This window comes from Lolium rigidum, chromosome 2, assembly GCF_022539505.1.
Source record: "Lolium rigidum isolate FL_2022 chromosome 2, APGP_CSIRO_Lrig_0.1, whole genome shotgun sequence".
NCBI lineage: Eukaryota > Viridiplantae > Streptophyta > Magnoliopsida > Poales > Poaceae > Lolium > Lolium rigidum.
This window is the reverse complement of record NC_061509.1, coordinates 101,931,648-101,956,959: the sequence shown is the minus strand read 5'-3', so window position 1 is coordinate 101,956,959 and position 25,312 is coordinate 101,931,648. Positions and strand designations below refer to the sequence as shown.

Genomic DNA, 25,312 nt, shown 5'->3' with positions numbered 1-25,312 from the left:
GATAATCCATGTTAATCCAAGCTAATTAGGACAAGGTGCGAGCACTATTGGTATACTATGCATGAGGCTTGCAACTTATAAGATGTCTTATACATAACACATATGATTTATTACTACCGTTGACAAAATTGTTTCTTGTTTTCAAAATAAAAAGCTCTAGCACAAATATAGTAATCCATGCTTCCCTCTGCGAAGGGCCTATCTTCTACTTTATTGTTGAGTCAGTTTACCTATTCTTTCTATCTTAGAAGCAAACACTTGTGTGAACTGTGTGCATTGATTCTTACATGTTTTACCTATTGCACTTGTTATATTACTTTGTGTTGACAATTATCCATGAGATAAACATGTTGAAGTTGAAAGCAACTGCTGAAACTTATATCTTCCTTTGTGTTGCTTCAAAGCTTTCTACTAAGAATTTATTGCTTTATGAGTAACTCTTATGCAAGTCTTATTGATGCTTGTCTTGAAGTATTATTCATGAAAAGTCTTTGCTATATGATTCATTTGTTTATTCATTGTCTTCACCATTGCTTCAAATCGCTGCATTCATCTCATATGCTTTACAATAGTATTGATCAAGATTATGATAGCATGTCACTTCAGAAATTATCCTTGTTATCGTTTACCTACTAGAGGGCGAGTAGGAACTAAATTTGGGGATGCTTGATACGTCTCAAACGTATCTATAATTTCTTATGTTCCATGCTACTTTTATGATGATACTCACATGTTTTATACACACTTTATGTCATTATTATGCATTTTCCGGCACTAACCTATTGACGAGATGCCGAAGAGCCAGTGGCTGTTTTCTGCTGTTTTTTGTTTCAGAAATCCTACAAAGGAAATATTCTCGGAATTGGACGAAATCAACGCCCAGGGTCTTATTTTTCCACGAAGCTTCCAGAAGACCGAAAGAGAAACGAAGTGGGGCCACGGGGCGCCGACACCATAAGGCGGCACGGCCAAGGAGGAGGGCCCGCGCCGCCCTATTGTGTGCCCCCCTGTCAGCCCTCCGACTCCGCCCTTCCGCCTACTTAAAGCCTTCGTCGCGAAAACCCCAGTACCGAGAGCCACGATACGGAAAACCTTCCAGAGACGCCGCCGCCGCCAATCCCATCTCGGGGATTCAGGAGATCGCCTCCGGCACCCTGCCGGAGAGGGGAATCATCTCCCGGAGGTCTCTTCATCACCATGATCGCCTCCGGATCGATGTGTGAGTAGTTCACCCCTAGACTATGGGTCCATAGCAGTAGCTAGATGGTTGTCTTCTCCTCATTGTGCTATCATGTTAGATCTTGTGAGCTGCCTATCATGATCAAGATCATCTATTTGTAATGCTACATGTTGTGTTTGTTGGGATCCGATAAATATTGAATACTATGTCAAGTTGATTATCAATCTATCATATATGTTGTTTATGTTCTTGCATGCTCTCCGTTGCTAGTAGAGGCTCGGCCAAGTTGATACTTGTGACTCCAAGAGGGAGTATTTATGCTCGATAGTGGGTTCATGCCTCCACCGAATGCGGGACAGTGACAGAAAGTTCTAAGGTTGTGGATGTGCTGTTGCCACTAGGGATAAAACATCGAGGCTTTGTCTAAGGATATTTGTGTTGATTACATTACGCACCATACTTAATGCAATTGTCTGTTGTTTGCAACTTAATACTGGAAGGGGTTCGGATGATAACCTGAAGGTGGACTTTTTAGGCATAGATGCATGTCGGATAGCGGTCTATGTACTTTGTCGTAATGCCCCGATTAAATCTCATAGTACTCATCATGATATATGTATGTGCATTGTTATGCCTTCTTTATTTGTCAATTGCCCAACTGTAATTTGTTCACCCAACATGCTATTTATCTTATGGGAGAGACACCACTAGTGAACTGTGGACCCCGGTCCATTCTTTACATCCGAAATACAATCTATCGCAATACTTGTTCTTTACTTGTTCTTCGCAAACAAACATCATCATCCACACTATACATCTAATCCTTTGTTTACAGCAAGCCGGTGAGATTGACAACCTCACTCGTTACGTTGGGGCAAAGTACTTTGATTGTGTTGTGCAGGTTCCACGTTGGCGCCGGAATCCCCGGTGTTGCGCCGCACTACACTCCGCCACCAACAACCTTCACGTGTTCCTTGACTCCTACTGGTTCGATAACCTTGGTTTCTTACTGAGGGAAAACTTGTCGCTGTACACATCACACCTTCCTCTTGGGGTTCCCAACGGACGTGTGTCTTACACGCCATCACGCACCAGTTGCCGTGGGAGCAGGGACCGGAAGCGGAATTTTTTAAGGGGACGTAGGGCGCCTACGATGCACAACGTGTAGGATGTGCACTAACGGATCTCCACCGGGTTGCGAGTACCTGTCATGGGGCGGGTATGGTGGAAATCTTGACCAACCGCCGGGTGTGGAGGCGGGTGGCGGTGGCGGGGAGAGGTAGGCGGGGCAGGTATGGAGATGCCATACCCGCCTCCATATCCGGCGGGTGCCATCCGGAGCCATGCCGGTGGAGGATGGCGACAAGTAGATGTGGCCCTAGTCGGGCGCACGACGCGTAGATACGCTGCCATAGTTTAGGTTAAAACCTCTATGTAATGAAATTGAGCTGCCCTGTATTAAATGTCCGAGTCACAATCTTTCAGGTCCCGGTGGACCATCGTGGACAACCGAGCGAGCTGCCGCATGTCTTTACTAAATTTGGACATGGATCGGTCATGCTCCCGCATTTCCAAAATTTGAAACAATCTTTTTAAAGTTTTTAAAAAGTCTGAATTTTTTTGTAGACGCAACGACGGTGTACTTTACAAGCGTCCAAAATCTCAACTCTAAATAATTTATATTAGGAGCTACAAAAAATAGAAAAATCACAACATCAGCTACATCTACCTTCAAATTCTTTGAATCTTCAAAATGCTGTTTTTGATTTTTTTCAGAAAAAAAAAGGCTCAATCGAGGCCAAGCCGTTGTCGAGTGGACCACACTTGTCTTTGTCATCTTCGCGGATGAACCAGCTAGGTATCAGTGTCGACAACGGCTAGGTGGCAGTGAAAACGTGTTATCCATGAGTACACCAGAAGCACCGAAGGAACGAAATATCTTCTACCCACCCAGTAACCAGACAAATGAATATGTACCAAATAACTTCTAATACATAGAAAGATTAGTCTTCAGATATCTGGTACTGCTGCGCCTTTAACCTCAACGGTGTTTATCACTGCCATGTCAAACGACTAGCTTTCAACGCAAGTCGCTTCAGTATCCGCAATGGTGAGCCGACTAGACAAATTTATGCTCCAAACACACAAATATCCTTATGATCTGCTCGGGGATTTTACGTTGCTCATGAAAGAAGAAATTCTCTCGGGGTCTTTTCGAATTCCATCAGCGGCACAAATGCCACTGCTAACATCGAGTCCATCTGGCTTCAGAACAGACACTGCCTCGCAAACATTATCAGCATGAAGGCCTCCAGCCAATAGCCATCCATTCTTGCTTCTAACAGGTGGCATCTGAAATTTCTGCCAGTTGAATCCCTTGCCACTGCAAACAACGAAGGTTGAATATTCAATAATAATAGCGTATGCATGATGAAGAACAGAGGGTACTGATTTGGTATATCAAACACTTGAATGGATAACAGACTTTTATCTATTAATAAGGAACACACAGAAAAAAGTTCAGTACAGAGAATAAGTCCTTTACTCGTTGAAGAACCAATAGGAATTAAATCTAACCTTCCGCCTTTCGCACTGTCCACTAAGAACCAGTCAAGCACATATTCTTCATGAGGAGGAGCATTAATAAGTTTTCCATCATCAGCAGCATTTAGGACATAAATGATACGTTTATCCTTTGAAAGCACATGAAGCAATGAACGGGATTCATCTCCATGGAGCTGCATATGAGAAATTCCTTATAAGCACTGCACTGTCACAAATATAACAAATAACGTAACATGACATGACACAGAAAACTACATAGCTAATTCTAACCTGGACTAAATTAAGGCGACATGAATCAGACACTCTTAATATTGTCTCTTCGTCATCATCTACGAAAACACCAACTGATTCAGCCCCATAAGATTGTGCTACTCTTGAAATTTCTTTTGCTTCTGATAATGCGACAGAGCGTTTAGAGTTAGGCCAAAGTATCATGCCAATAAGTTTAGCTCCTGCCTCCAAAGCGATTTCAGCATCTTTGGCCGTTGTGATGCCACACATTTTGACAACAGGCTGGATAACTTTGGCACCTTCATGACTTTGTAGTGAAGATGTAACGGTGTTTGATCCGTGAGCACTCTTCATCGCCAAGCAAGACGTTTTAACTAGAGGAATTCTTGTATGTACTGATTAAGAAACTGAGTGTAATTAGTAATTACTAGCATAAGTAGACTCAGTAAGCAGCGAGACAACAATGCCATTGTGTGGTTGTTAGCGACTACAATAATAATCTACATATGGAACAAAACAATATGATCAGAGAGGTGCCCAATATTTTTGTTTAGCAAGCAGACATGGTACACAACATTAAATCTGACAACACAATATGCATGCTTATCAACCCTACACCACCGATTATCTTAGATATAATGTGCAAATGTGGTCTTCATATCCCTTTATTTATTTTATTTTGCAACAAGCAAGTCCTTGTATTTTCAAGTACCAGTTCACATAATAAGAAATTACAAAAGCCTGACATTTCTACCAATCGTATCAAGCATAAATGGAAATCAGGACTGGTCAAGCAACCCTAGAATGATTCCAAATAACTTACCATTGGTATGCAATATAGAAATTCGTTGAGGCTGTCTTACTGAGATCGATGGCGCCATTAATCGTGGACACTGGAGATGGGCTGTGGAAAGAAAAGAAGGCTGAGTTGATATAGCAAAGAAAAAGATAGCATGTAATAAATTGGTGCGATTTATGAGTTCTCAAAAGTAAACAGCAAGATGCAATCTTCCCTTCCATTCCTGATGTAAGTGATGAACTCTACTTTGCTAAAGTACATCTCTGTGTAGCTACTAGCTAGAATGGAAAAAAGAAGAAAACGTCGACAATGCTATTTCTCCAACAGGTGCCCAAGTGAACTGAAATGGAATCCCCATTTTGAAGTGTCCAGTGGTCCTCAAACATATATACTCACAATCCAACACTGCGATTCCTAATTCCTCAATCCGCCTCGAGAACATGTAATTTCAGAGACAAGTCCCACAGCTACGGCTCCCACTCAAATCGATATTCCGTGCTGAGGACGAACCCAATCGAATCACGGACTAGCGGAGCACCAATTAGATGGGCGCAGCGAACAAACCGGTGACTAGTAAATCCTAGAATCGAGTAGAACAAAACGAACTCCTAAAATAACTGATCCAATGAGGCTAAGGTTCATTACCGCGAGCAGAAAAAACCAATCCAGCACAGAAACCAACCCGGCAGGCCTGGATTGCTGGTTGCCGTTGCCGTTGCAGATTTTGAGGGAGAGAAGAAGAAGATAGGCGGCAGAAAACGGCAGAGCCTGTCTACCGGATTGGGTTGGTAAAGCGGGGGTTCGTTCGGAACCGGGGAGAGGACTGACGTTGTGGTAGGTGAAAAGAGGAGTTGGACAATTCCAAGTGATTTATCATACGAATAAGTCTGCAATTTGTAATCTTTAAAGCTCGGAGATATGTGATTAGCAAAAGAAAAAAAACTCAGGGATATGTTAAGTTCAATTTCACAATTCACATGAGGACCAATTAATAAGTGAACCAGATAAGGAGATCCACAAGATCAGAGAGCCTCAAATTTGATATAAGCTTTTCAGAAAGAGTGAATTCCGTTTTTTACCCCTACTTTATCAATTTTAACACTAATTACCCTATTTAACAAGTTTTTATCATAATTACCCATTTAGGATTTTTTTGCCAAAGTTAATCCCAGTAAAGAATTAGAGTGTTTTGACAGGTGGGTCCGCGCCATCTGATCCATGTGGCGACATATATGCGATTTTTGGCCAGATAAGGTTTAAACTCCTCTAGCATCTTCGACAGATAAGGTTTAACTCAACCATGGAGTTTCTATTGGTTCCTTTCTTCTGATAATACATGGTGTCCCAAGGTTGAAACTTGAAACCCATTCTTCCAACTTCTACTGTATATGGTTTGCAAGAAAAAGCCGGAAGGCCGAAAACCGCATACGTGTCACGTCAATTGGACATGATGGCAGTGATCCACATGTCAAAACGCTCTAATTTTTAAAGGGGGTAAAATTTGGCAATTTTTTTCCTAAATAGGGTAATTAGGATAAAAAAATGTTAAATGGGTAATCAGTGTTAAAATTGAGAAAGCACGGGATAAAAAACGGAATTCACTCAATTGAAGTCATGTTTTTAATGGTAAAAAATACACTTTGTACAGCATCTCTGTGAAATACCTACGTCGTTGAAAGAGTGAATTCCGTTAAAACATGACTTCAAGTAGAGCAAAATTGGTTGGAGCAAAATGTATGATCAACGATATCTCAACATAGTTGTATAACACGATCTGGATTTACAACCCCATTTAGACAGGTGCAACAAGAACAGGCGGTAGAACCATCTGTGTCAGCGAACAGAGAAAACATTAGACATGACATCTTCACACACACCGAGTGGCCAAACCACACTACATCAGCCATCTACCACAGACTCACATTACACAATCTGCAGAGAAGCCATATATCCACGACTGGGTTTCTGTTCTACTCCTGCTTCTCTGCTCTTACAGGACCTCTGGGTATCTTGCTCAGAACCTTGGCGTCGAGGACCGCGTACTGCTTGCGGAGCTCCACGTGCGCCTTCCCGGCGAAATGATCCACCTTGTCCTGGTACTTGTGGTACAAGATCGGCACCGTGTGGAGCATCAAGGCCGCTGTTCGACAAACCCATGACGATTAGCTAACTGAACTGTCACAAAATCGCAGAAAGAGGGTGTTAGGTGCTGAAAGACTCATTACCAGCGTATATCAAGGTCAGGAAGTCACAGAGGCTCCCAATTTCAGAAAGAATCCAGAGAGCGACAATCACCTGAAACATTGCAATCGTGTGTTCACAATCGTCAATTAGTCAAACGGAACAAATCAGTGAAGTTTTATTGAAGGGAAATAAAATTTGATTATTTGGGTATTAGAACTATACGCCTAGAAACTTCATCAGGTCATGCCCCAAGGCGATCTCCCGAAGCAAGCCAAGTGCTTGGTTGATGTCAGTGCGCAGCACTTTCACGATATTGGCAGCGAGCTCTTCAGATATCTGTACTTGAGGAATATCAGGCGGGCTCCTGAAACAGAATACTTGATGATGTTAATAAGATGGGTGAAAGTGTTAGTCACATGATAATTTTACCATGAACCCCTCACTTGTTGATAAAAGCGGTGGCCTTGGACCACAAGAACACGACTGCCAGGGTACCGATCAGCACGTGAGATACCAGAGGCAGGAAATTGTATTCGACAACTTCGAACAGAAGCCATATGACAGTTGCACCCCCTATCACTGCAGCAGACATCTTCTTGTCTTTCCACAAAAGAACATCAGCGGCTGCAAAGACGAATGCATGTTACATAACACATTTACAAATACGCCACCGCAACAGGATTATGTTACAGTCCACAGGAGTAGTGTGGTTGCCGATTCTTATGTTGCTCGGGTGTTCTGAATGGTCATAGTCATATGCACCCAGAGCTAAAACCAGATCACCACGTTAAAGAGGGAGAGTGCAATTCTTCAGTTCGACACTAGCCTATACTACTTTACTGTAAAATTTCAACATTTCTTTCAGAAGAACAATTTATTTCCAAAGTTAAACAATTCAATACAAATTTTCCAACATCAGGTATGAAGAATAAACATTACCATATGTTTGTGGTATGTTCTTTGGTCTAGTATTTTGGGACAGGCCGCAATTTTCGCCCTTCTGTTGTAAGAACTGAGGACTGGTAATCTGTAGCTTTAGGGGGGAGCTCTAGTAGGTGTTAACTGTTAAAACACATATCTTGGTGTTCCCTTGTTTATTAAGGGAGACCACAGAGCTGGGTTTTTTTTTGACCATGGACCACAGAGCTGGTTGACAGAGGGATGTAGTAGATTAAATAGAAGTAGGATCCCCAGAAGGCCAGAATCCACCTGGAAAGAATGTTCATTTTCTCCGCTATCTTTTTTTTTTGACAATCAATACCACATATATTTATAGTAACAAATAGTACATAGCAGAGATACACAAGCTGACTCCAACGATTACAAAATATATTTTCAGGTCTATGGTTTGGTATGTGTGTTTGGCTGCCTTCAGAGAAGTACAAGATTGTGTCATGGAAGAAAGAAGAATTTGAAGATCTCAGTGATTTGCTATACTGCTGATCTTAGTGATCTGCTAAGTTATGTTAGTACATAGCAAGACTTTTTTTTTAAGTAAACCATTCGAGGAAACCAACATGGGCACATGGTTAGACCAGTCCTCACGATAATCACTTTTTACAAGATTATTCGAAATATCCCCCACCATATATAGAAGACCATAATAAAAAAAATCTAAAAATAATGCATGTCGTAATAAGTGGCTCCGTTTTCTAATTATTAGCAGCGCCAATTTCGCTCTTCAACATGCCTCTTTCCCTCTTCTATGGAGTCCATGTTCCTCTCAACTACTCTTCTCGAGAAATCAACAACCGCTCCAGTACAATACAGAATTAGTAAGGTGAATTTTCTCATATGAATCATCAGTATTCAGTACTGAAGAAAGCGAATTCCGGTTCAGACACACAACTAAGTAGCAGGAAACTCAAAGCAAGGTTGCTAGAACAGGAGAAATCAAGAATCAGGAGGGAAAATAATCATACTTTTACCACCACCGAGAGCCTTGTGCACGGACTTGTCCTCCCCCAGAAAACTAAACCCCCTCGCCGTCGAGGCCACCGGCGGGGACGCCGCCGCCTCCGAGACGCCGTCAGCCTGTGATGGAGCCGCGGGAGTCCTCTCCGTGGGCTCAGCCATGATGGGAGCGGATCCCCAAGCTGTGTGCCGATCAGCAAGAGCACGAGACTTCCTTCCCACGTCTTCCAGCAGAGAAGAAACCTAGCGGGGCAGGACTCTTTTGGGCGTGGCTCGTGAGTCGTGACGGAGAAAGAGAGAAGCGGTTTGGGGTTAGCTGGAAAGACTCGGCGAGTCAGCAGCACACAGTTGGCAGCCCAGAAATTTTCTGAAAAAGCTTGTTACGTCACCATTTACACCGAGAGGAGTTGCTGGCACCGTCTAAAAGGCCACGGAGGATTGTCAAATAATGGATACTTTAGTAGCTGTGATACAGCCTCCTCGAGTCCTCGGTTCTAAAAATAAGTGTACTAGATTTGGGCCAAATCAAACTCGTCTAAATATAACAGAAATTTTATAAGCCAATTCGTTAAGCGTTCTATTTTTAGAAATATGCGTCCGATAAACGAGGTGACTGCGGAGGGGAGCCGAACACCTCGCGATGGAAGTGGCCATCCTGCCCTCCAAGCCTCATACTATGACCTAATCTTTAAGAACACCACCTACGGGGATGGTGAGACCCCGGCGAAGGCCACGCCATTCTGATGTCTCTAGAGGTACCAGAAGACAAGCGTGATTGTTGTCCAGAGATCCCTCATCATGTCCATGGTTGGTGCCGTCCTCTCCAACCACCATTCAAGGAGTGGGTTGTCCACCCTTGGCATCCAAGCCCGCCAACGTACCAATGTGCGAGCCCACATCTCTCATGCAAGAACGGAACCAAGCAAAATGTGTTGCATCGTTTCCACCTCCTGATCACAGAACGAACACACCATCGGGTGCGACAATACCGTCCTCGTCAAGTGCTTCGCGTTCCAGCATCTGTTCCACCATGTGAAAAGGGTAGTTGTCGACATTGGCGAACCTAGGAACTTCTCAAAAGTTGGGTGAACCACAAATTGATGCAATTTTTTTTTTGTACAAACCACAATGAAAAATCACATGATATAAGGCGATACACCGTCGGCAAGCCCATACAGGGTTTGGTAGACCCGCATATGGTTGTGAAGGGCCCTAGACCCTCCACACTTGATCCACCGCTCCCGTTGTGATGATACCTAGCCATGTGAAGCCCGGCCAGAAATTTACGGGCTTGGGCCAGCCCGAGCATGCCTGTGGGCTGGGCCTGGGCCGAAGATTTAGGCCCGATGGTCGGGTTGGGCCTGGGCTTGAGAAATGTGTCAAATAGGGAAGAGGCTTGGCCCGAGGCCCGATAGACTTTTGCTATGATGGCCTGGGCTTGTGCCAAAATGTTAGGCCCAACGGTCGGGCCGACCGAGACCTGGTCCTCGGTATTTTGCGTTGGGCTTTGTTAGGCCCGGCCCGAACAATGCCCAAGTATAGTTGTAATAGAGCCAACAAAGAAGGCCTTATACGCTCATTTGGAAGAGAATTTTCCATCTCCCTCCCATTGTCATAGAAGGGCATCCTCCACTAACATCTCAAGTTGGAGTCCCACAAAGCTCTCCCAAACGAAGAACTCGTTGAGGGCAGGTTGAGACAAGCTAGGCCCGTAACCGATGAGCCAAACCCGTTCTATCGTGAAGTTTTTTTTTTACGAAAATCCACTAATCTATTCATAATCTTCAGTAACACTATAAGGAAATTTAAAAGTAATAAAAAATTACAGAAAAATCTTTGAACCACCTAGCGATGACTACGACCTCTCGAACGAGCCGAAGGTGCACCACTGGAGTCGGACAAAGCTTTCCGAAGCTTATTGTAGTAGACATATGAAAAATCGTCATGCTAAGACCCCAAAAGACCAACTCAAGAGAGCAATAGCCATTGTCGATGAAGAGAGGCGCAGATCAGAAGAAACACATACCAAATCTAGCGAGATCCACCGAAAACAAACTTCCGTATGCTCTCTGACGAAGCTAGATGCGTCAACGGAATAGAGGCTAGATGGGGAAGACTTTAATTTCATTTTTAGGAAACCATCACCATCACACTTTTCTTAGTAGGACACAAACTCTAAAAAAAAATCAAGAAAAATTAACAAACTATGGACCCCTCCTACCGACAAAGACCGGAATCCACCGCGCCTCCATGGCTCTAAGCCGCAATGAGATGAGGTAGATCGGCGGCTGGGAAACCCTAGTCTCCCTTTGTCTCTCACGGTAACGAAGGGGTGCACATCAGCTATACCATATTCTTTCTTGTACCACCGTGAAGTTAAGGCCACATCCTTGAACCTTGATCCTTTGCCCGTTGAGCCAATGGTCCAGTAGAACAAATTGCAATTTCTGACGAACAAACGCGAGGAAACTTAAAGCGCCGTGACCCGTGTGGCCTTACAAAAATAACAATTGGTAGCAAATATATGTGAGTGCAAAAATCATATAATTTTATATTTTGTTTTCTTCCAAATGGAGCGACATATTAACCTGATACAGTACATTGCAGGTTAACATAACTCAGGTACTGTACCGATCTTTTTTCAGAATTTCTAGTACACTTAATTAAATTATCTACGGAGTAAGGCGTAGGTACACCACAAGTTTGAAAACCTCCTATATCTGAAGGTTAATGAAATTTAGCGAAAAGTTCGAATCCTGTTTGGATTTGGCTCAAGGTCCTGTGTCACAACATATTTCGACCAAAATGTTTTCTGTACCTATACTAAACTGACTTTGGAAATTTTGGTGGAATCTCAACGAAAAGGACAAAGTAAGCCATCGCAAGCATGCAAACCAGCAAGCGCCCCTGCGCCCGTTCACAGCCAGACGCGCTGCAGGCAGCTCTGGGTCCGGATGGACATGTCCGCGACGGCGACGGTGGCGGTGCAGTTCATCTCGAGCAGGACACACCGGCGCACGACGAAGCCGCCTAGCGCGGCGACGCGGCCGCGCACCCGCGTGGACGTGGCCACCTCCACCGCTCCGGCCGAGACGTCGGCCAGGAACCCCGGGTCGTCCAGCAGCGCGCCGACGGACACGCCGACGGTGACGTTCAGCCGCACGGTGCCACGCGCGTGCGCCATGCCTGGTGGCCCGACGGCCTCGCCGACCCGCCGCGACCGGTAGTACACCCGCGTCTCGCTGGGCCGGTACCGCAGCGACGCCGCGTTCGGGTTCGTCACCGACACGTCCACCACCATGGTCAGCCGCCGCGCCGCCCACGACGCCGCGTCCAGGTCCTTGAGGGCGATGGCGTTCATCGTCATCACGGGTTCGCGGACGCGGTACACGGCCAGCGTCACGGCGGCCAGGGCCGCGGCCAAGAGCACGGCGGCGGCGGCGCACGCGAGCAGCGCGCCGCGGAGGCGCCTGGTCGGGAGTTTCATGCCGGCTTTGGTGTCCAGGGGGGAAAGGATGGGGTAGTTGAAGGAGATGTTGGAGAGAGTAGTCAGGTGTAGCATAGTGTAGAGATGGAAGGAGTGCGGTAACGGGTAAGTAGAGAGTGGTTTGGTCATGAATCTGTATATATTTTTTCTACAGTGATGAAGGATCTGTATATTATGGAACTTCAGAGGACAATTCTGCATACACGTATATAATCTCGTGTATGACTCGATAAGTCCTATACAACAGAAAGAGGGCAGGAGCAATTTTTCTTAAATTGCAAAAGTCGAAAGGAATGCCCTACGGATCAGCACCCCCGCAACAGGAATTTGGAGGAAAATCATCAGATGTTTTAGCCATCAGAAGTTCTAATCCATACCAGTAGGAGCAAAATGTTATGGACCAAAAGACAGCTGCATTTTCAACAACTACTCCAGTAGTACAGCAACACGCCATGCGTTATTTATGAGAGTTGCCAAGTGAACAATGTTTCCCATGAGGTTGCTTTGACCCAAATTATAATCGATTATTCACCATAATGAAAAATACAAGGACATCACAGTGGTATGAGAAGCCCAATGCTTATTTGCTAGTGTACTTCTTGAACCAAACCCCTATGTTGAGAAAACTCTCGTAATCAGACCGTGGCCTGTAAGGGAGAATAGGCTGAGTAAGTAAACTGTTGGGAGATGTTGTGCAATTAATTAATGATGGTGAAATATTTGAAATTTGAACTAACTTGTCGAGTGCATGCATATCTTCTGGGAAGACAATAGTTTTGGTTTCAACTCCTCTCTCCTTCAAACTCCTTGCAAACTGAAAATGTTGCAACAACAGATAAGTGCAGATTGAACTGAACAGGTGAGTGCAATTAGGAGTACTGTTTAAAGGCTGAAAATCCAAAACTGCCTCTTGTAACCTTTTATTTATTTATGCAAAGCAAAGCTTGTTCATTCTATTAATCAGAATATGGTGAACAAGAATCTTGTAACCTTTCAAAAGTACACAAATTGCACAAGGATGTACCTGTAGACCATTAGAAACAGGAACTCTGAGATCCTTTGCTCCGAGGAGAAAGAGTGTTGGTGTCTTAACCTGCAGGTGAGATTACATTGGTAAGAAATTGATTTATGATAAAACATTCCTCACAATCTCTTCCTTTGCATGCACAAACTTTACTTCTCCATCATGCATAGATTTCAGAAATGATTCTCATACCAATATGCAACTCACAAATGTACCTTAGAAATATGTGATACTGGTGATTTCTGGTAAAACTGAGTAAGAATGTCAGCTGAAGGAGATTCAGTAAAGCAATTTTTCGCTTCCTTTCCATAAATCTCCAGAAAGCACCATTCAGGGATATCAGTGGTACCGACCATCAATGATAAGTTACATACTGGATTTCGAGCAGCGGCTGCAACAAATGTTTCTGGAGCCTGTATTCCAAGAAATATGCAACATCATGTCATATGTAAAGTAAATGTCCTTTTAAAGTTCTGGAACCTGAATAACGTCACAAGAGACCATTCTGGTCCGAGCTTCAGGAAGCAGTACTAGTTGCCTGCTGTGTCTAGCAATGAAATGACCCATACATAAAATACAAACTCAAACTGTAGGTATTGGCGGGGCTTGGGACCTGCCGCTTAACCGATTACAGGCTGCCTCAGCACCTTAGACATGTGTGTGTTGAGTGTTTTCTAAAGTCTAGCTTGTAATTGGAACTCTTTTCTGTCAATGCATCAAGATGCAAAGAGTATTGTGTTTTCTCAAGACTAACTTGTGGGGATTTCAGCAAAAAAATAACAAAACATTAAGGCTGGAATTAGTGAAATCACCACAGCTCAGTGTAAAAAAAATGAAACCAGTGGTTTTTAACCCCAGTTTGCTGAATCCTGATATTCATCAGAATATATTTTTGGTACACGGGTCTGTACTGTGCTGTGCTGTACTGAAGCATTGAATGTGAAGCATGATTTCTGTGAACTCGAATAATTTGACTTGATACCATCTTATTTCCTGTGATATTTTGCATCTCCTATCTTCATTTTGCTAATGAATCTGATTATGCAACTGACAGAAAGTGAATTACAGAGTAAATTCTGATGAAAATATAAACTGTGAGCAACTAAGTGCATATAGAAATAATTAAACAAAGACAGTCAAAAAACCTGGCCGATCAAATGTGTTGTCAAGAAACCTCCATGGGAACCTCCAACTACAGCTACTCTAGATGCATCGATTAGTCCTTTCTTTATGACGAACTCCAAAGCCGTCAACACATCATTCACATCCTGTTCGTGATTTAACAAACATAATATCACAAGACTGTTTATGATAATTTTTTACATCCACGGAGAGTTATCTTGAACACAGGAACAAATTAATAGCACCTGAGAACCAATATTGCCAGGAAGAGATTGCAATGCTTCTTCTCCAAACCCCAATGAGCCCCTAACCAACAGAATAGTGAGTGCAGATAATGTTAGCATTATACACAATTATTTGGCATGCAAAGTACAGAAACTAATGAACTAAAAAAATACATAATGACTGCTCCGCACAAGGAGTCAGCACTATGCATGCATCTTCATAGTTGGATTAGTTAGAAGCGTGTCTTATAAGCATGGCACTGCCATCTCTATGGATTAAGAAATGGAATCCTGTTCTGTCCACTCTGGCTGCTCTAGACCTGTTCTGCCCACAATTGTTGCTCTCCTTCACCTAGAACCGTTCTACCTGAAACTATCACAGTCTGATCTCCCACCGACAGATACCCCAAAGAACTTCCATGATAAAAACTCATAATTTCAAGTCTTACCTGTAATTTACAACAAGCAGGTTATAACCCTGTGCATGAAGAAATGCCAAGGATTTTGAATAGCTTGATGGATAAACTGAGTGAGGGCCACCATGTAGAACAACAATGGTTGGACTACTTGCTGAATCCTTGCAAGACACAAACATAGCCTCAAAGGGCAACTTAGCACCTGAATAGAGAAAAATGTCATAAACAAGCAAGTGGGATGAAAGGGAGGGAGAGAGGAATCATTCAGAAATGTTATATTATTATTATTAAAGCTGTACAGATGAGTTCAAGATATAGTTATAATGGGACATTTTATGGAACTGATGAACTGTCAAGTGAAATGCTGAGTGAAGTCTAAACAAGAGTGTTATCCATAAAGACTACTTCCGGGAAGATTCTGAAGGAGAAAATATTAAGGTAGCGGGTGATCTAGATAAAGAAATTTTCAGGAATTGCCTATTTGCACCCGCAGATAACCAAAAGTTGGACTATCATGAACAACACAATCTTGTCTTAGATTATGCATTCTAGCATAGCATTTATTTACTACAACGCAGGTATGCCATGCCACACTCACAAGTTATACATAGCATTATATTGTTCGCCGTAGAAAGAGAACAACCAGGCGATGAATGCATGAATACTTCAGAAACAAATAAACAGAAGATTACCAACTTCATGTATTGTTAAAAGAAATAACAAATTATATCAGTTAGCTGTAAAATTGGTGGTCTGCAAAAGGAATATGTGGTGTTAAGTTGTTAGCATACCGTCTGGAAGTTTGTCAGAAGCGTTGCTGATTGGAATTTTGAGTACACTAAACTGATGATTCGCTAACAAGGAGCTGACCTGTGAAACACATCATAGAAATGCTTACTTTCCAACATTAAATTTTCTGTCAGAATTCAGGGGGAATAGGGGCATGGGCAGTATTTTTTTGAGAGTGAAATCCGCTTTTCACCCTGTAATTGTGCATTTGTGACACATATTACCCCATTTAGTGGTACTTGACCGAAATATCCAATCTAGGAGACTTTGAGCACAGGTTTACCCCAGTTCGGCATTTTTCTTTTTTTGTTCGATAGGACCCGCACGCTACGACAATGTGGCGCGACAAAATGTGTAAAGGGTGTCATCAACAATCATGTCTAGACTTCTCTTATACATCTGTTCCATCCCTCGTCACCGTCCTGATATTTTTGAACCTCGGTCATCACCAATGGACACACATAAGAAAATGAGGGTCCAAACCTTCTAAAAGGGGCAATCTAGACTAATTTTCACTCAACAGGGTAATTAGTGTCACAAATGCATAACTTGGGGGTTAAAAAGAGCATTCATTATTTTTAATTAAACCTTATCAGATGGCTTTGGAAATGGAGATGGAATTTCCTGCCAGTCCCAGTGGCATGACTTGTCAGTGTGAGAAGCTTCAAATCCATAGTACATTTGAGGCGGTGTAACGAGGCTGCTTGAAACTAAAAAGATAGTGGGAAGGGTCATAAATATGAAAACTCAGCAGATGGGAAAATGAAAGTCTCCTGTAAACTTGTAGAAATTTGGGCTTACCTGTAAGAATGTTATTACTGTCAAGTGCGAGAACATTCCATGAATAATCTGAATCCTGCGGGCTAACTCTTGATACTTCGCCACTGTGGAGAGACATAACGATTTCATGAATGAATAAACTAGTTAGCCAGAAAATTCCAACAGAGGACAGGTAGATGCATGTACCTCACAACATTGACAGAAAGCACAGCTTCTTTGCTTCCCCAAACTGAAGATAAAATCATAGTCCGTCCATCAGAAAGCCATGGAAACCTAAGTAAGCCAGAACAGTAGATCCCAGGGAAACCTCCAAGTTGAGGGCTCGCTATAATGGGTACCTAAGAAATATTTAAGGTATTATGCATGTGATATCAGATATAAGGCACTTTTCTCAAACAGAAATCCTTAAGGCTCTGTTTGGAATGGAAGTATTTTTTGTGTGTGCTCCGGTATTTAATTCAAATTTGAACTAAATACCAGAGCACATAGACAATAAAAAACCTCTATCCAAACAGGCCCTTCGAGGAAAAGAACCGACATGTAAGTTCAATTTGTTTTGACCTTTCCCCCTTTTAATTGAACTTTACTTCAGGCAATTCAATAAATCCGTGCAAGTCTTAAATGAGGATTGTCAACTGACCAGTGATTAGTGATATGTTCTAACAAATACTTGAGAAGATTTATCCAAGCAACATACAACAGGTTTGGAAGCTTCAAACTATACAAGAAAATAAGTAGTTTAAAGTTTGAAACTATATTAGAGAAACACGTTGAGGATATGGGAAGGCATTATTATACCACATCATCAACACTAAAGCTCCCCTCTACTTTCCCATCAGCAGGCCAGTCAATTTTATGCATTGAATTAGTGGCATTGTGTGCTCCACTATCCACAGCACTCTTCGCTGAGATGAACACGAGATACTTTCCATCAGGGCTGCACAATAAAAAGCTCTTGTGTTAGTGTGATCTTAATGTATAGGTATCAAAAACTCTAAATAACCATTCTTGCACAAAAACATATAAAATAATTGACACAACCAAAACTGAAAACTAGTATATCAAGCATAGCGAAAGAAAATGTTTGTGATGCACAAAGATACATATCCATTGGGGCCGGGTTCTACTGCAGCAAGAAAATGATGTGATACCTTTGGCATGACTAAGATTATGTATCTTTCAAATGGAAATTACACAAAACAGGGATTCATTTTTTGTTTTAGTAGTGATATTTCAGTACCGTTTATGCACGATCAACCTATTGGTGTGGCTTGGGTAGGGAAAAAGATGGTGGCAGTGTTATCATTTTGTGTAAGCATGGCACTGTCACCTTTCCATTCTATCAACAATAGAAAACCAATCTTTCTCTCATCTAAAGTTCATTACCCCACTGTATGGCCTCATCTTTCTCATAAGGCTCACCCTGAGGTTGCTAAACTGTGTTGTGTGCTGAGCTTGTTTTATAATCTGTTGCGGAAAAAATAGCTACAACAGCAGGAAAATGTTGGTTAGCCAAAAGGAGAAATAGGCAAAAGCTACTTGGAAAAGCCGGATTATTATAATCCACGATACCACCGCAATGCGAAATGCAGCCTAGTATCCCTCCATTTGGCCATTGTCATCTGATCCTCATTTAGTCATTTATGCAGTGTTTATCCATGTTATGTGCTAACACAAATGCCAGAAAATGCCGGCCAGAACAATCCCAATGTAAAAGGGAAACTGGAAAAATCTAAAGTACGTAGCTGTTGTTACTTGCAATACATCTGGTCAAGCTGTGTGGCTTAAATTAAAGAACACTATTGAACAACTGAAGTTATCGTACCTGAACCGTGGGAAAAAAGCGCTGCTCAACTCTGCTGTTAACTTGACCATAGCTGTAGCATCGCCCTTACTGGAGCTGTTACAATAATAGAAACATGCCATTAGAAAGTAAAAAAACCTACACTTTGTGAGCATGTGGTACACCATATGCTATAAGTTTTTCTCTCCCATAACTAGGATAACTGAAGAGAAAGTACAGTAATATATAGTCAATCTTGTTAATTTTACGCAAAAGATTCCTTAAAAAAGCTTGGATGCAAGTGTTTGTCGTATCATGGGAAATAATATCAAAAAACAACATAAAAACCTCCAGCATAAAAAAATCTTGTATCTTGCAATGGGTACACAACAGAAAAATGAAAAAAATAATGTTTCCAAGGACATATATGCTCACTCAATTGATGGTTTGTCAGCATCTTCTTTGAAAGGATCAGGAGCAGCATACAGAGCACAAGGTCTGTTATAGCAGTACTTGATACCAAGTTTTCTTGGTCTCTCTTGGAAACAATTATCATCTGACCATGCCACAAAAACCAAATTATATGAAGATGATGGAGCCCAAATCACCTGACCAACACTTAATGATCTAGTTATGCCCTTCACAACTCGTACTTCACCGCTGCAATGGAAACATTCCTCAGAAAAGCACAATATTTTGTCAACTTATCCGAATTTATATCTTCATGTCAGACAGAAGCGCACCTAGAGATGTTAGCAACGAACAAAGCAGGTATCCTTTTCTTACTATAGGTTTCTCCCCAGTCTTCTTCCCAATCCCCTTGCCCCTTCCAGCTTTTGCAGTCCTTTTGAGACAAACCTTCCTTCCTGTAACCTGAATCATTGAACTCTGGCTTTGGCTGAGGAGGTTCCTCAGCGATATAAGCTATAAGAGTCTCTTCCTGATTCCATGAAATCCCTTCAAACCTACATTATAGTGACGGAAATCAAAATTTACAACAGTTGAAAGGAAAAAATGGCCAATGTGATAAAAAAGGAAAACAAAAGAAAAAGGAAATTTACCATCCATCGGTGTACAGTGATCCATGAACAGATTGTGCAATATGTATCTCATTCTCCAACTGGCAGGGGCCCCAAATCTCTAATTTTGTAGGAGAGTCATCCTCAGCATTCCGTACTAGCAGAAGCTTTTCCCCAGATGGCGATGGAACGACTGCTGACACTCCGCTCATTTCAATCGGGAAGGGAGACCACTGGAAACTCACAGACTTTGAGCCACTTTTGGAGATGTGAGAATTTAGAAGGAAGTTTCTCTTTTTGTTGGCCAAGAGATCTGACTGGCCAATAGAAACCATTGCCCTGGATGTGTTTTCTTTCGACCACCAAAACACCAATAAGAAATTTGAAGTTCACAAGAACTGGACTAGAGAAAAGTAACAGTGGATACCATTTTTGGAATTGAAGATCCAGGCCTTGCCAATACTTGGTATCTTGAAGAATTCTTGCAACAACTTGGACTGGGAAGCGTACTCATCCAGCATGGAAGGATCCATCCCTGAAGGCAATCCTTCAGAGGCATGGTCAGAAGCCATCACCTTTGAATACACTGATAGCTTGCTAATGCTGTGCAGTCAAAGAGATCAAACCGGCATCATTGATGAAAGTTTCTACAGAATCCAATGTTAAGCAAATATGAATAAGATAGGGCAAACTGAGACGCTGAGTAGGTCATTACAAACAACTGAAAAACATACCATCTCTACTATGAAAACGCATCATTCTAAGGCATGTCATTTGTCTTCCTATCCCTATCTCTGCCTGCAAATCGATTTTGAAGGCCCAAAATTTAGGGCGTCCGCTACAGTTGCTCTAACAAAGGCAGCAAGAAGCCAAGAACAACAAACCACAAACCAATCATGCTACTACAGAACAGGAGGAAAAAATAACTAGGTACAGATATGCGGGCACCAAAAAATTCATAACAATTCCATGCGCTGCCACTATAATTTGAGGGAATCATGCGTATTAAGAGAAAGAAAAACATATGCATCAGACCGTAAACTTGATTGGTCAAATAGACAGAAATCCAAGAACGCACCTCCCTCCTCCTTCCTTAAAAAAGTTGAGAGGCTGGGAGAGGTCACCTGCGCCGAGACCCGGTGGTTGGAGCGCGAGCACAGGCAGAGGAGGCCCAGGGGTATATATGCGCGGCGGCGGTAATGGAGTAGGAGCGGAGTCCCGAGCATATGGCCACCATTAGTGGTTCGATTTGGGTTTTAGTTTAGGCTTATCATCTGCTATTTATCTCGTATACCCCTATATGGTCTGTAAATTACTACTACCCCCTCAACGTGTTACTGTACTAGTCTTTGACGAGGGTCGCGGGCCGATCAGAGGAACGCATCGCGGCCGTCCGATCGATGCACCCGCTCACCACCTCCTCCACCGCGCTCCTCCGCCTCATCAAGTCGCTCTCGCCGGCGGTGCCGGGGGCGCACCTGTCGGCGTCCGGCATCCACTGTCTCCTCCTCAAAGCGGGGCTCCTCCACGCCGGGGCGCACCTCCCCACCGCGCTGCTCTCCGCGTACGCCTCGCTCGGCCGCCCCGCCCACGCGCGGTCCCTGTTCGACGAAATGCCTGAGCGGGGCCTCGTCGCGCGCACCGCCATGGCGCGGGCCCACGCCGCGTCCGGGCAGGCGGACCAGGCCCTCGCCGTGTTCCGGGAAATACTGTCGGATGGCTTCGTCCCAGACAACGTTGCCTTGGCGGTCGTGCTCGCCGCTTGCCGTGGTGGCGCAGGTTCTTGCACGGCCAAGAGGAACCCAGGCAGGATGGTCCATGCTTTCATCGTGGTCAGCGGCATCGAGCCAGACATGTTCGTTTCCACCGAGCTTATCAGGGTCTACGGGGAGCGCGGCGAGGTGCCGGTTTCCAGAAGGCTGTTCGACGACATGCCGGCGAGGAGCAACATTGCTTGGAACGCCATGGTGCACCAGTATGCCAGGAATAAAGACGTGGAGGCCGCGTATCATCTCTTTCTCGCGATGCCAAGGAGGGATGTGGTTTCGTGGAACACAGTGATAGCCGGGTATTGCCTGGCCGGCCGGTGCAGGGAGGCGTTAGGGCTGTTCCGTCAGATGGTATCTCCGTCGTCATGTCGGGTGCGTCCGAACGGACCTACCATGAGCACCGTCCTTGGTGCCTGTGCGGGTATAGGCTGTTTGGAGACTGGAATTTGGGTCCACGCGTACATTGACAAGAATCAGATGAATGACGACGGCACACTGGATAGATGTTTGATAGACATGTACGCCAAATGCGGTAGTATTGACAAGGCCCTGCAGGTTTTTGAGAAGGCGCCTGGGAAGAGGGACCTGTACTCGTGGACAACGGTGATATGTGGACTGGCGATGCATGGCCGCGCTGCCGATGCCCTGCAGATGTTTAACATGATGCAAGACGGTGGCATATGCCCTGATGATGTTACTCTTGTCGGGGTCTTAAATGCCTGTGCACATGGAGGGTTGGTGGACCAAGGCCTTGGGTACTTCTACTCCATGCAGGAGAAATATGGAATCACACCCAAGGTTGAACACTACGGTTGTATGGTCGATCTTCTTGGCCGTGTCGGGCGGTTGCCAGAAGCATACACGATGATAAAAACAATGCCGATGAAGCCTAACATGGTTATATGGGGAGCTTTCTTGAGTGCATGCAAAGTTCATAGCTGTGTGGAACTTGGCGAGATCGCGGCAGCAGAGGTCACTAGGTTGGATCCAGAGGACCCTTGGGCAAGGGTGATGATGTCCAGCATGTATGCAAAAGCCCAGGATTGGAGTGGTCTTGCCAGGGAGAGGAGGGAGATGAACAGCCTGCTGATGAAGAAGACTCCAGGCTGCAGCTCGGTCGAGCTCGGCGGTGAGGTGCATGAGTTTGTTGCTGGTGGCAGCCAGCATCCTCTGCATGCTGAGATTTGTACTGTCCTGGAGTTTGTGGAGGCACAATCACCCACATATACAGGCTGAGGCACACAAAGTTCTTCTTTTGAGGTTTCTGTTTTGCTGTTTTTCTTGGCATGCGGGGCTGGCTGAGGGTGGATTTGTTGAGCTTCCGTAAGTGGTGCTGACTTCCTCCTTTAATCATGCGGAGGGCCTGAGGAAAAGATTGGATCGTGGGAGTTAAGCTGCCAGCGCCTAGCAATTGTCGAAGCTGTTGTTGCCATGTGCACAATATTACGGAATCCAATTGGTATGCTAAGATGACTGAGCTGAATATCCTAGACTCCTTTACCATGCTCTTGCACCAGCGGTATTGCAGCTGCCAAACCATTGTAATGTAACTGCTGAGCGCATCATAGTTGTGGAAATGTTGATAACACCACAACTGCATTGTTGCAGGAATAATAAGCTTTCAAAATATTGTTTGGTTAGATCACTGACAATAGTGTTTGCCTGTGGCATTGCTTTGTGCCGTTAAAATAACTGTAATAACATGTGTGACATCCAACGATTACATAGAGTAGACAGAATGAGTTCATTACATGAGCACAAACTTCACTCTGAAAGGGGAGCTACACGAGACTCCTGATCTGAAGGAAGATACAGGGAAGCTGAAAGTTCTATCTTATACTAATGGCAGAGTTGATGAACATGTGATTTGGTGCATATTCTAATTAATTTCACAGCTATGAGCATATGATGGTAAGTTTGTTATTGACTGATTTATCTTCTCAGGTTGGTCGGTTTGAAGAATATCTTTGCGCGACAGCTACCTAATATGCCTAAAGAGTATATTGTCTGACTATGGATATGTAATTCCCAATCTAGTGTGCTTGTGGTTGATAATCTAGATACTGCCAATGTGGTTGTAATTCCCAATATGATGGTACAGTAACTAACTCTATTTTGTTTGGCAGAACTCACAAATCAATGATGGTTATCAGGAATAATAATGTTGTAGGAAGCATTACTTACTGCCCTTATGCAAGGTAATGTTGTCATTTCAGAGTTAACCTTTAATCGGACTAACCGGATCGTGAGTTCATAGTATTTTTCATTTGCAGGGTTTCACAAAGGAGATAGCTTTTGACAAAGAAAGATGGCAGGGGTAACCTGTTGTGCAGCATATCTTTGTGAATTATGTTGTCTCATCAACTTATTATGTTCCTTGAGAGCATGGTATTGATATATCTAATTGTCACATTACAACTGCTGATTTTGACAGTTGGCTGCTTCTAGGTACATCAAGGACTATGGTGGAGGAATATTGATACAGTGCAGAATTGGTTTAAAGTTGACGTATGTTGATCTGACAACGATGATTTGGCATCAAAGACAGGTGTAGTTACAGGCCAATAGCTGCCCTGATCATCAATCACAAACAATTAGCTTCTAGCAATCCTTCATTGATGCAACTGAATACATCTTCTTCCTTTTTTTTGCAATTGAAGCAATGTGGATGGCAGCGTCGTGCGCCGCTGTATGTTCGTGATCGTCCTGGTTGAGCGGTGGTGCTCCGCCCCCTGTCAGGTTGGCTCGCGCTAGGCAACATTTTCATGGAGATCTTTATGCTTGGGGCCTGGATCATTTGGAAGGAGGGGAATAATCTTCTTTTTAATGAAGTAACCCCGATATAGACTTTTGGAACAGGAGATTCACTACTGATTTTAGACTGCTGGTTTATAGAACTAAACCTAAGCTACATAATCATATCAATAGTCTGGTAGACTCCATGTAATTTCACTTTTTGGCCTCTACCCTTGTTGTAAATATGTGAACATATTTACCCCATTAATATATTCATAGCAGTAGGGGCCTTCTCTACTGTTCAAGGTAAAAAAAAACAGTGGGGTTCATGATGGCCGTCGTGTGGGACAACGCTTGACGCCGGTGCATGGTATGTGTTGAAGACCAACTTGCCCAGAACATGGTTGAGAGATGACTGCCGATGTTGGCAGCGCCGTGAACAACCTCGAGAGTCCAGAGAACAACAATGCTCCAGTGGTCTTGACTTCTCGTTTTCTTCCTCTTTTTTAATTAAATTTGTGATTGTTTGATGAAGTAGAGTCATTCTCTCAGTGATGATTAGATGATGGATGGTGCAAATCAATACTTGAATGTGTGGTGAACTGATACTTTGTCAAGTTTGCTTGAGTCAAGTAAATGCAGGTTTGTTAGCAACAGGAAGACACTGGTGTGGCAAGCCACGAACTCGAGTGTGGCGGGTTTAGCAGCAGTTCCCGCTACCGTCGCTGGCGAAGCACATCCGCGTCCTCCTGGTGCGATGGTCAGCGAAAGGCAATGAGGCATCCCTCCCCGAGCCATGTGCTAGGCGCGGACAAGAACATCGTCTTCACTGACCACTCCTTCGCCAAGTACGAGCTGCGTTAGGAAAAATCTCCTTTTATTGATCTGGATGTACAAGCTAGCTTTATGAGGTATCTTCCTAGACCCCCTCCCCATGTTCGAGCAATACCACGTATATTCGATGATACTGTGCATGCTGTGATTTTTCGTTTTGAATGGAAACTACAGAGAGCAGATAGGTAGAGCAACCGCTACACACCTTTGCATTTCCTTGGAAAAAGGTTAGCATATCTTTTTTGTGATGAATTGCTTTTGAGAATTCTGCTTTTTATCATATACTCCAAATGATTTATGATATATGACAGATGACTTTGTAGCTTATCTAGATCAACATTGATTAAGATACTGTCCGGTTGCATGCTTAGGATCTTTCCATTCCTTTTTATATTATTATTTCAGTCTTTGCTACAATTAACTTAGAAGAAAAAAAGGAGGAAAATGCATGAGAAA

The 25,312-nt window shown here is 43.5% G+C and overlaps 5 protein-coding genes across 10 annotated transcripts; 1 reads left to right on the top strand and 4 right to left on the bottom strand.

The window, feature by feature from the left end:
- Positions 1-3,100: 3,100 nt before the first annotated feature.
- On the bottom strand, positions 3,101-5,639 carry LOC124687019 (N-(5'-phosphoribosyl)anthranilate isomerase 1, chloroplastic-like). 3 transcript variants are annotated; one of them, XM_047220874.1, is made up of 5 exons: positions 5,421-5,639; positions 4,800-4,880; positions 4,016-4,371; positions 3,758-3,918; positions 3,101-3,563 (listed from the first exon to the last, which is right to left on the bottom strand). In XM_047220874.1, exons 2-5 carry the CDS (start codon positions 4,855-4,857, stop codon positions 3,335-3,337), a joined length of 804 nt encoding a protein of 267 aa, XP_047076830.1. In that variant the 5' UTR covers positions 4,858-4,880; positions 5,421-5,639; the 3' UTR covers positions 3,101-3,334. The 3 variants fall into 3 exon arrangements, with proteins under 3 accessions (XP_047076830.1, XP_047076831.1, XP_047076832.1); XM_047220875.1 differs by having other exon boundaries at positions 4,800-4,869; XM_047220876.1 differs by having other exon boundaries at positions 5,458-5,639.
- A 901-nt stretch (positions 5,640-6,540) lies between these two features.
- Positions 6,541-9,195, bottom strand: LOC124687018 (reticulon-like protein B2). The gene is made up of 5 exons (XM_047220873.1): positions 8,882-9,195; positions 7,403-7,583; positions 7,182-7,323; positions 7,001-7,070; positions 6,541-6,915 (listed from the first exon to the last, which is right to left on the bottom strand). The coding sequence occupies exons 1-5, from the start codon at positions 9,033-9,035 to the stop codon at positions 6,746-6,748; spliced, it is 717 nt and encodes a 238-aa protein (XP_047076829.1). The 5' UTR covers positions 9,036-9,195; the 3' UTR covers positions 6,541-6,745.
- Positions 9,196-11,790: 2,595 nt separating this feature from the next.
- Positions 11,791-12,360, bottom strand: LOC124689992. Its single transcript, XM_047223441.1, has one exon. The coding sequence runs from the start codon at positions 12,358-12,360 to the stop codon at positions 11,791-11,793; it is 570 nt and encodes a 189-aa protein (XP_047079397.1).
- A 396-nt stretch (positions 12,361-12,756) lies between these two features.
- On the bottom strand, positions 12,757-20,772 carry LOC124692162 (acylamino-acid-releasing enzyme 1). 4 transcript variants are annotated; one of them, XM_047225473.1, is made up of 18 exons: positions 20,642-20,772; positions 19,945-20,120; positions 19,560-19,869; positions 19,242-19,463; positions 18,934-19,158; positions 18,541-18,615; positions 17,514-17,652; positions 16,902-17,053; positions 16,737-16,819; positions 16,524-16,645; positions 15,938-16,016; positions 15,180-15,348; positions 14,752-14,812; positions 14,530-14,652; positions 13,600-13,797; positions 13,385-13,453; positions 13,098-13,174; positions 12,757-13,007 (listed from the first exon to the last, which is right to left on the bottom strand). In XM_047225473.1, exons 1-18 carry the CDS (start codon positions 20,752-20,754, stop codon positions 12,941-12,943), a joined length of 2,460 nt encoding a protein of 819 aa, XP_047081429.1. In that variant the 5' UTR covers positions 20,755-20,772; the 3' UTR covers positions 12,757-12,940. The 4 variants fall into 4 exon arrangements, with proteins under 4 accessions (XP_047081429.1, XP_047081433.1, XP_047081430.1 ...); XM_047225477.1 differs by having other exon boundaries at positions 19,945-20,164; positions 20,596-20,747; XM_047225474.1 differs by having other exon boundaries at positions 20,596-20,747.
- Positions 20,773-20,917: 145 nt separating this feature from the next.
- Positions 20,918-23,191, top strand: LOC124687017 (pentatricopeptide repeat-containing protein At5g08510-like). Its single transcript, XM_047220871.1, has one exon. The coding sequence runs from the start codon at positions 20,918-20,920 to the stop codon at positions 22,520-22,522; it is 1,605 nt and encodes a 534-aa protein (XP_047076827.1). The 3' UTR covers positions 22,523-23,191.
- The last annotated feature ends 2,121 nt before the right edge of the window (positions 23,192-25,312 follow it).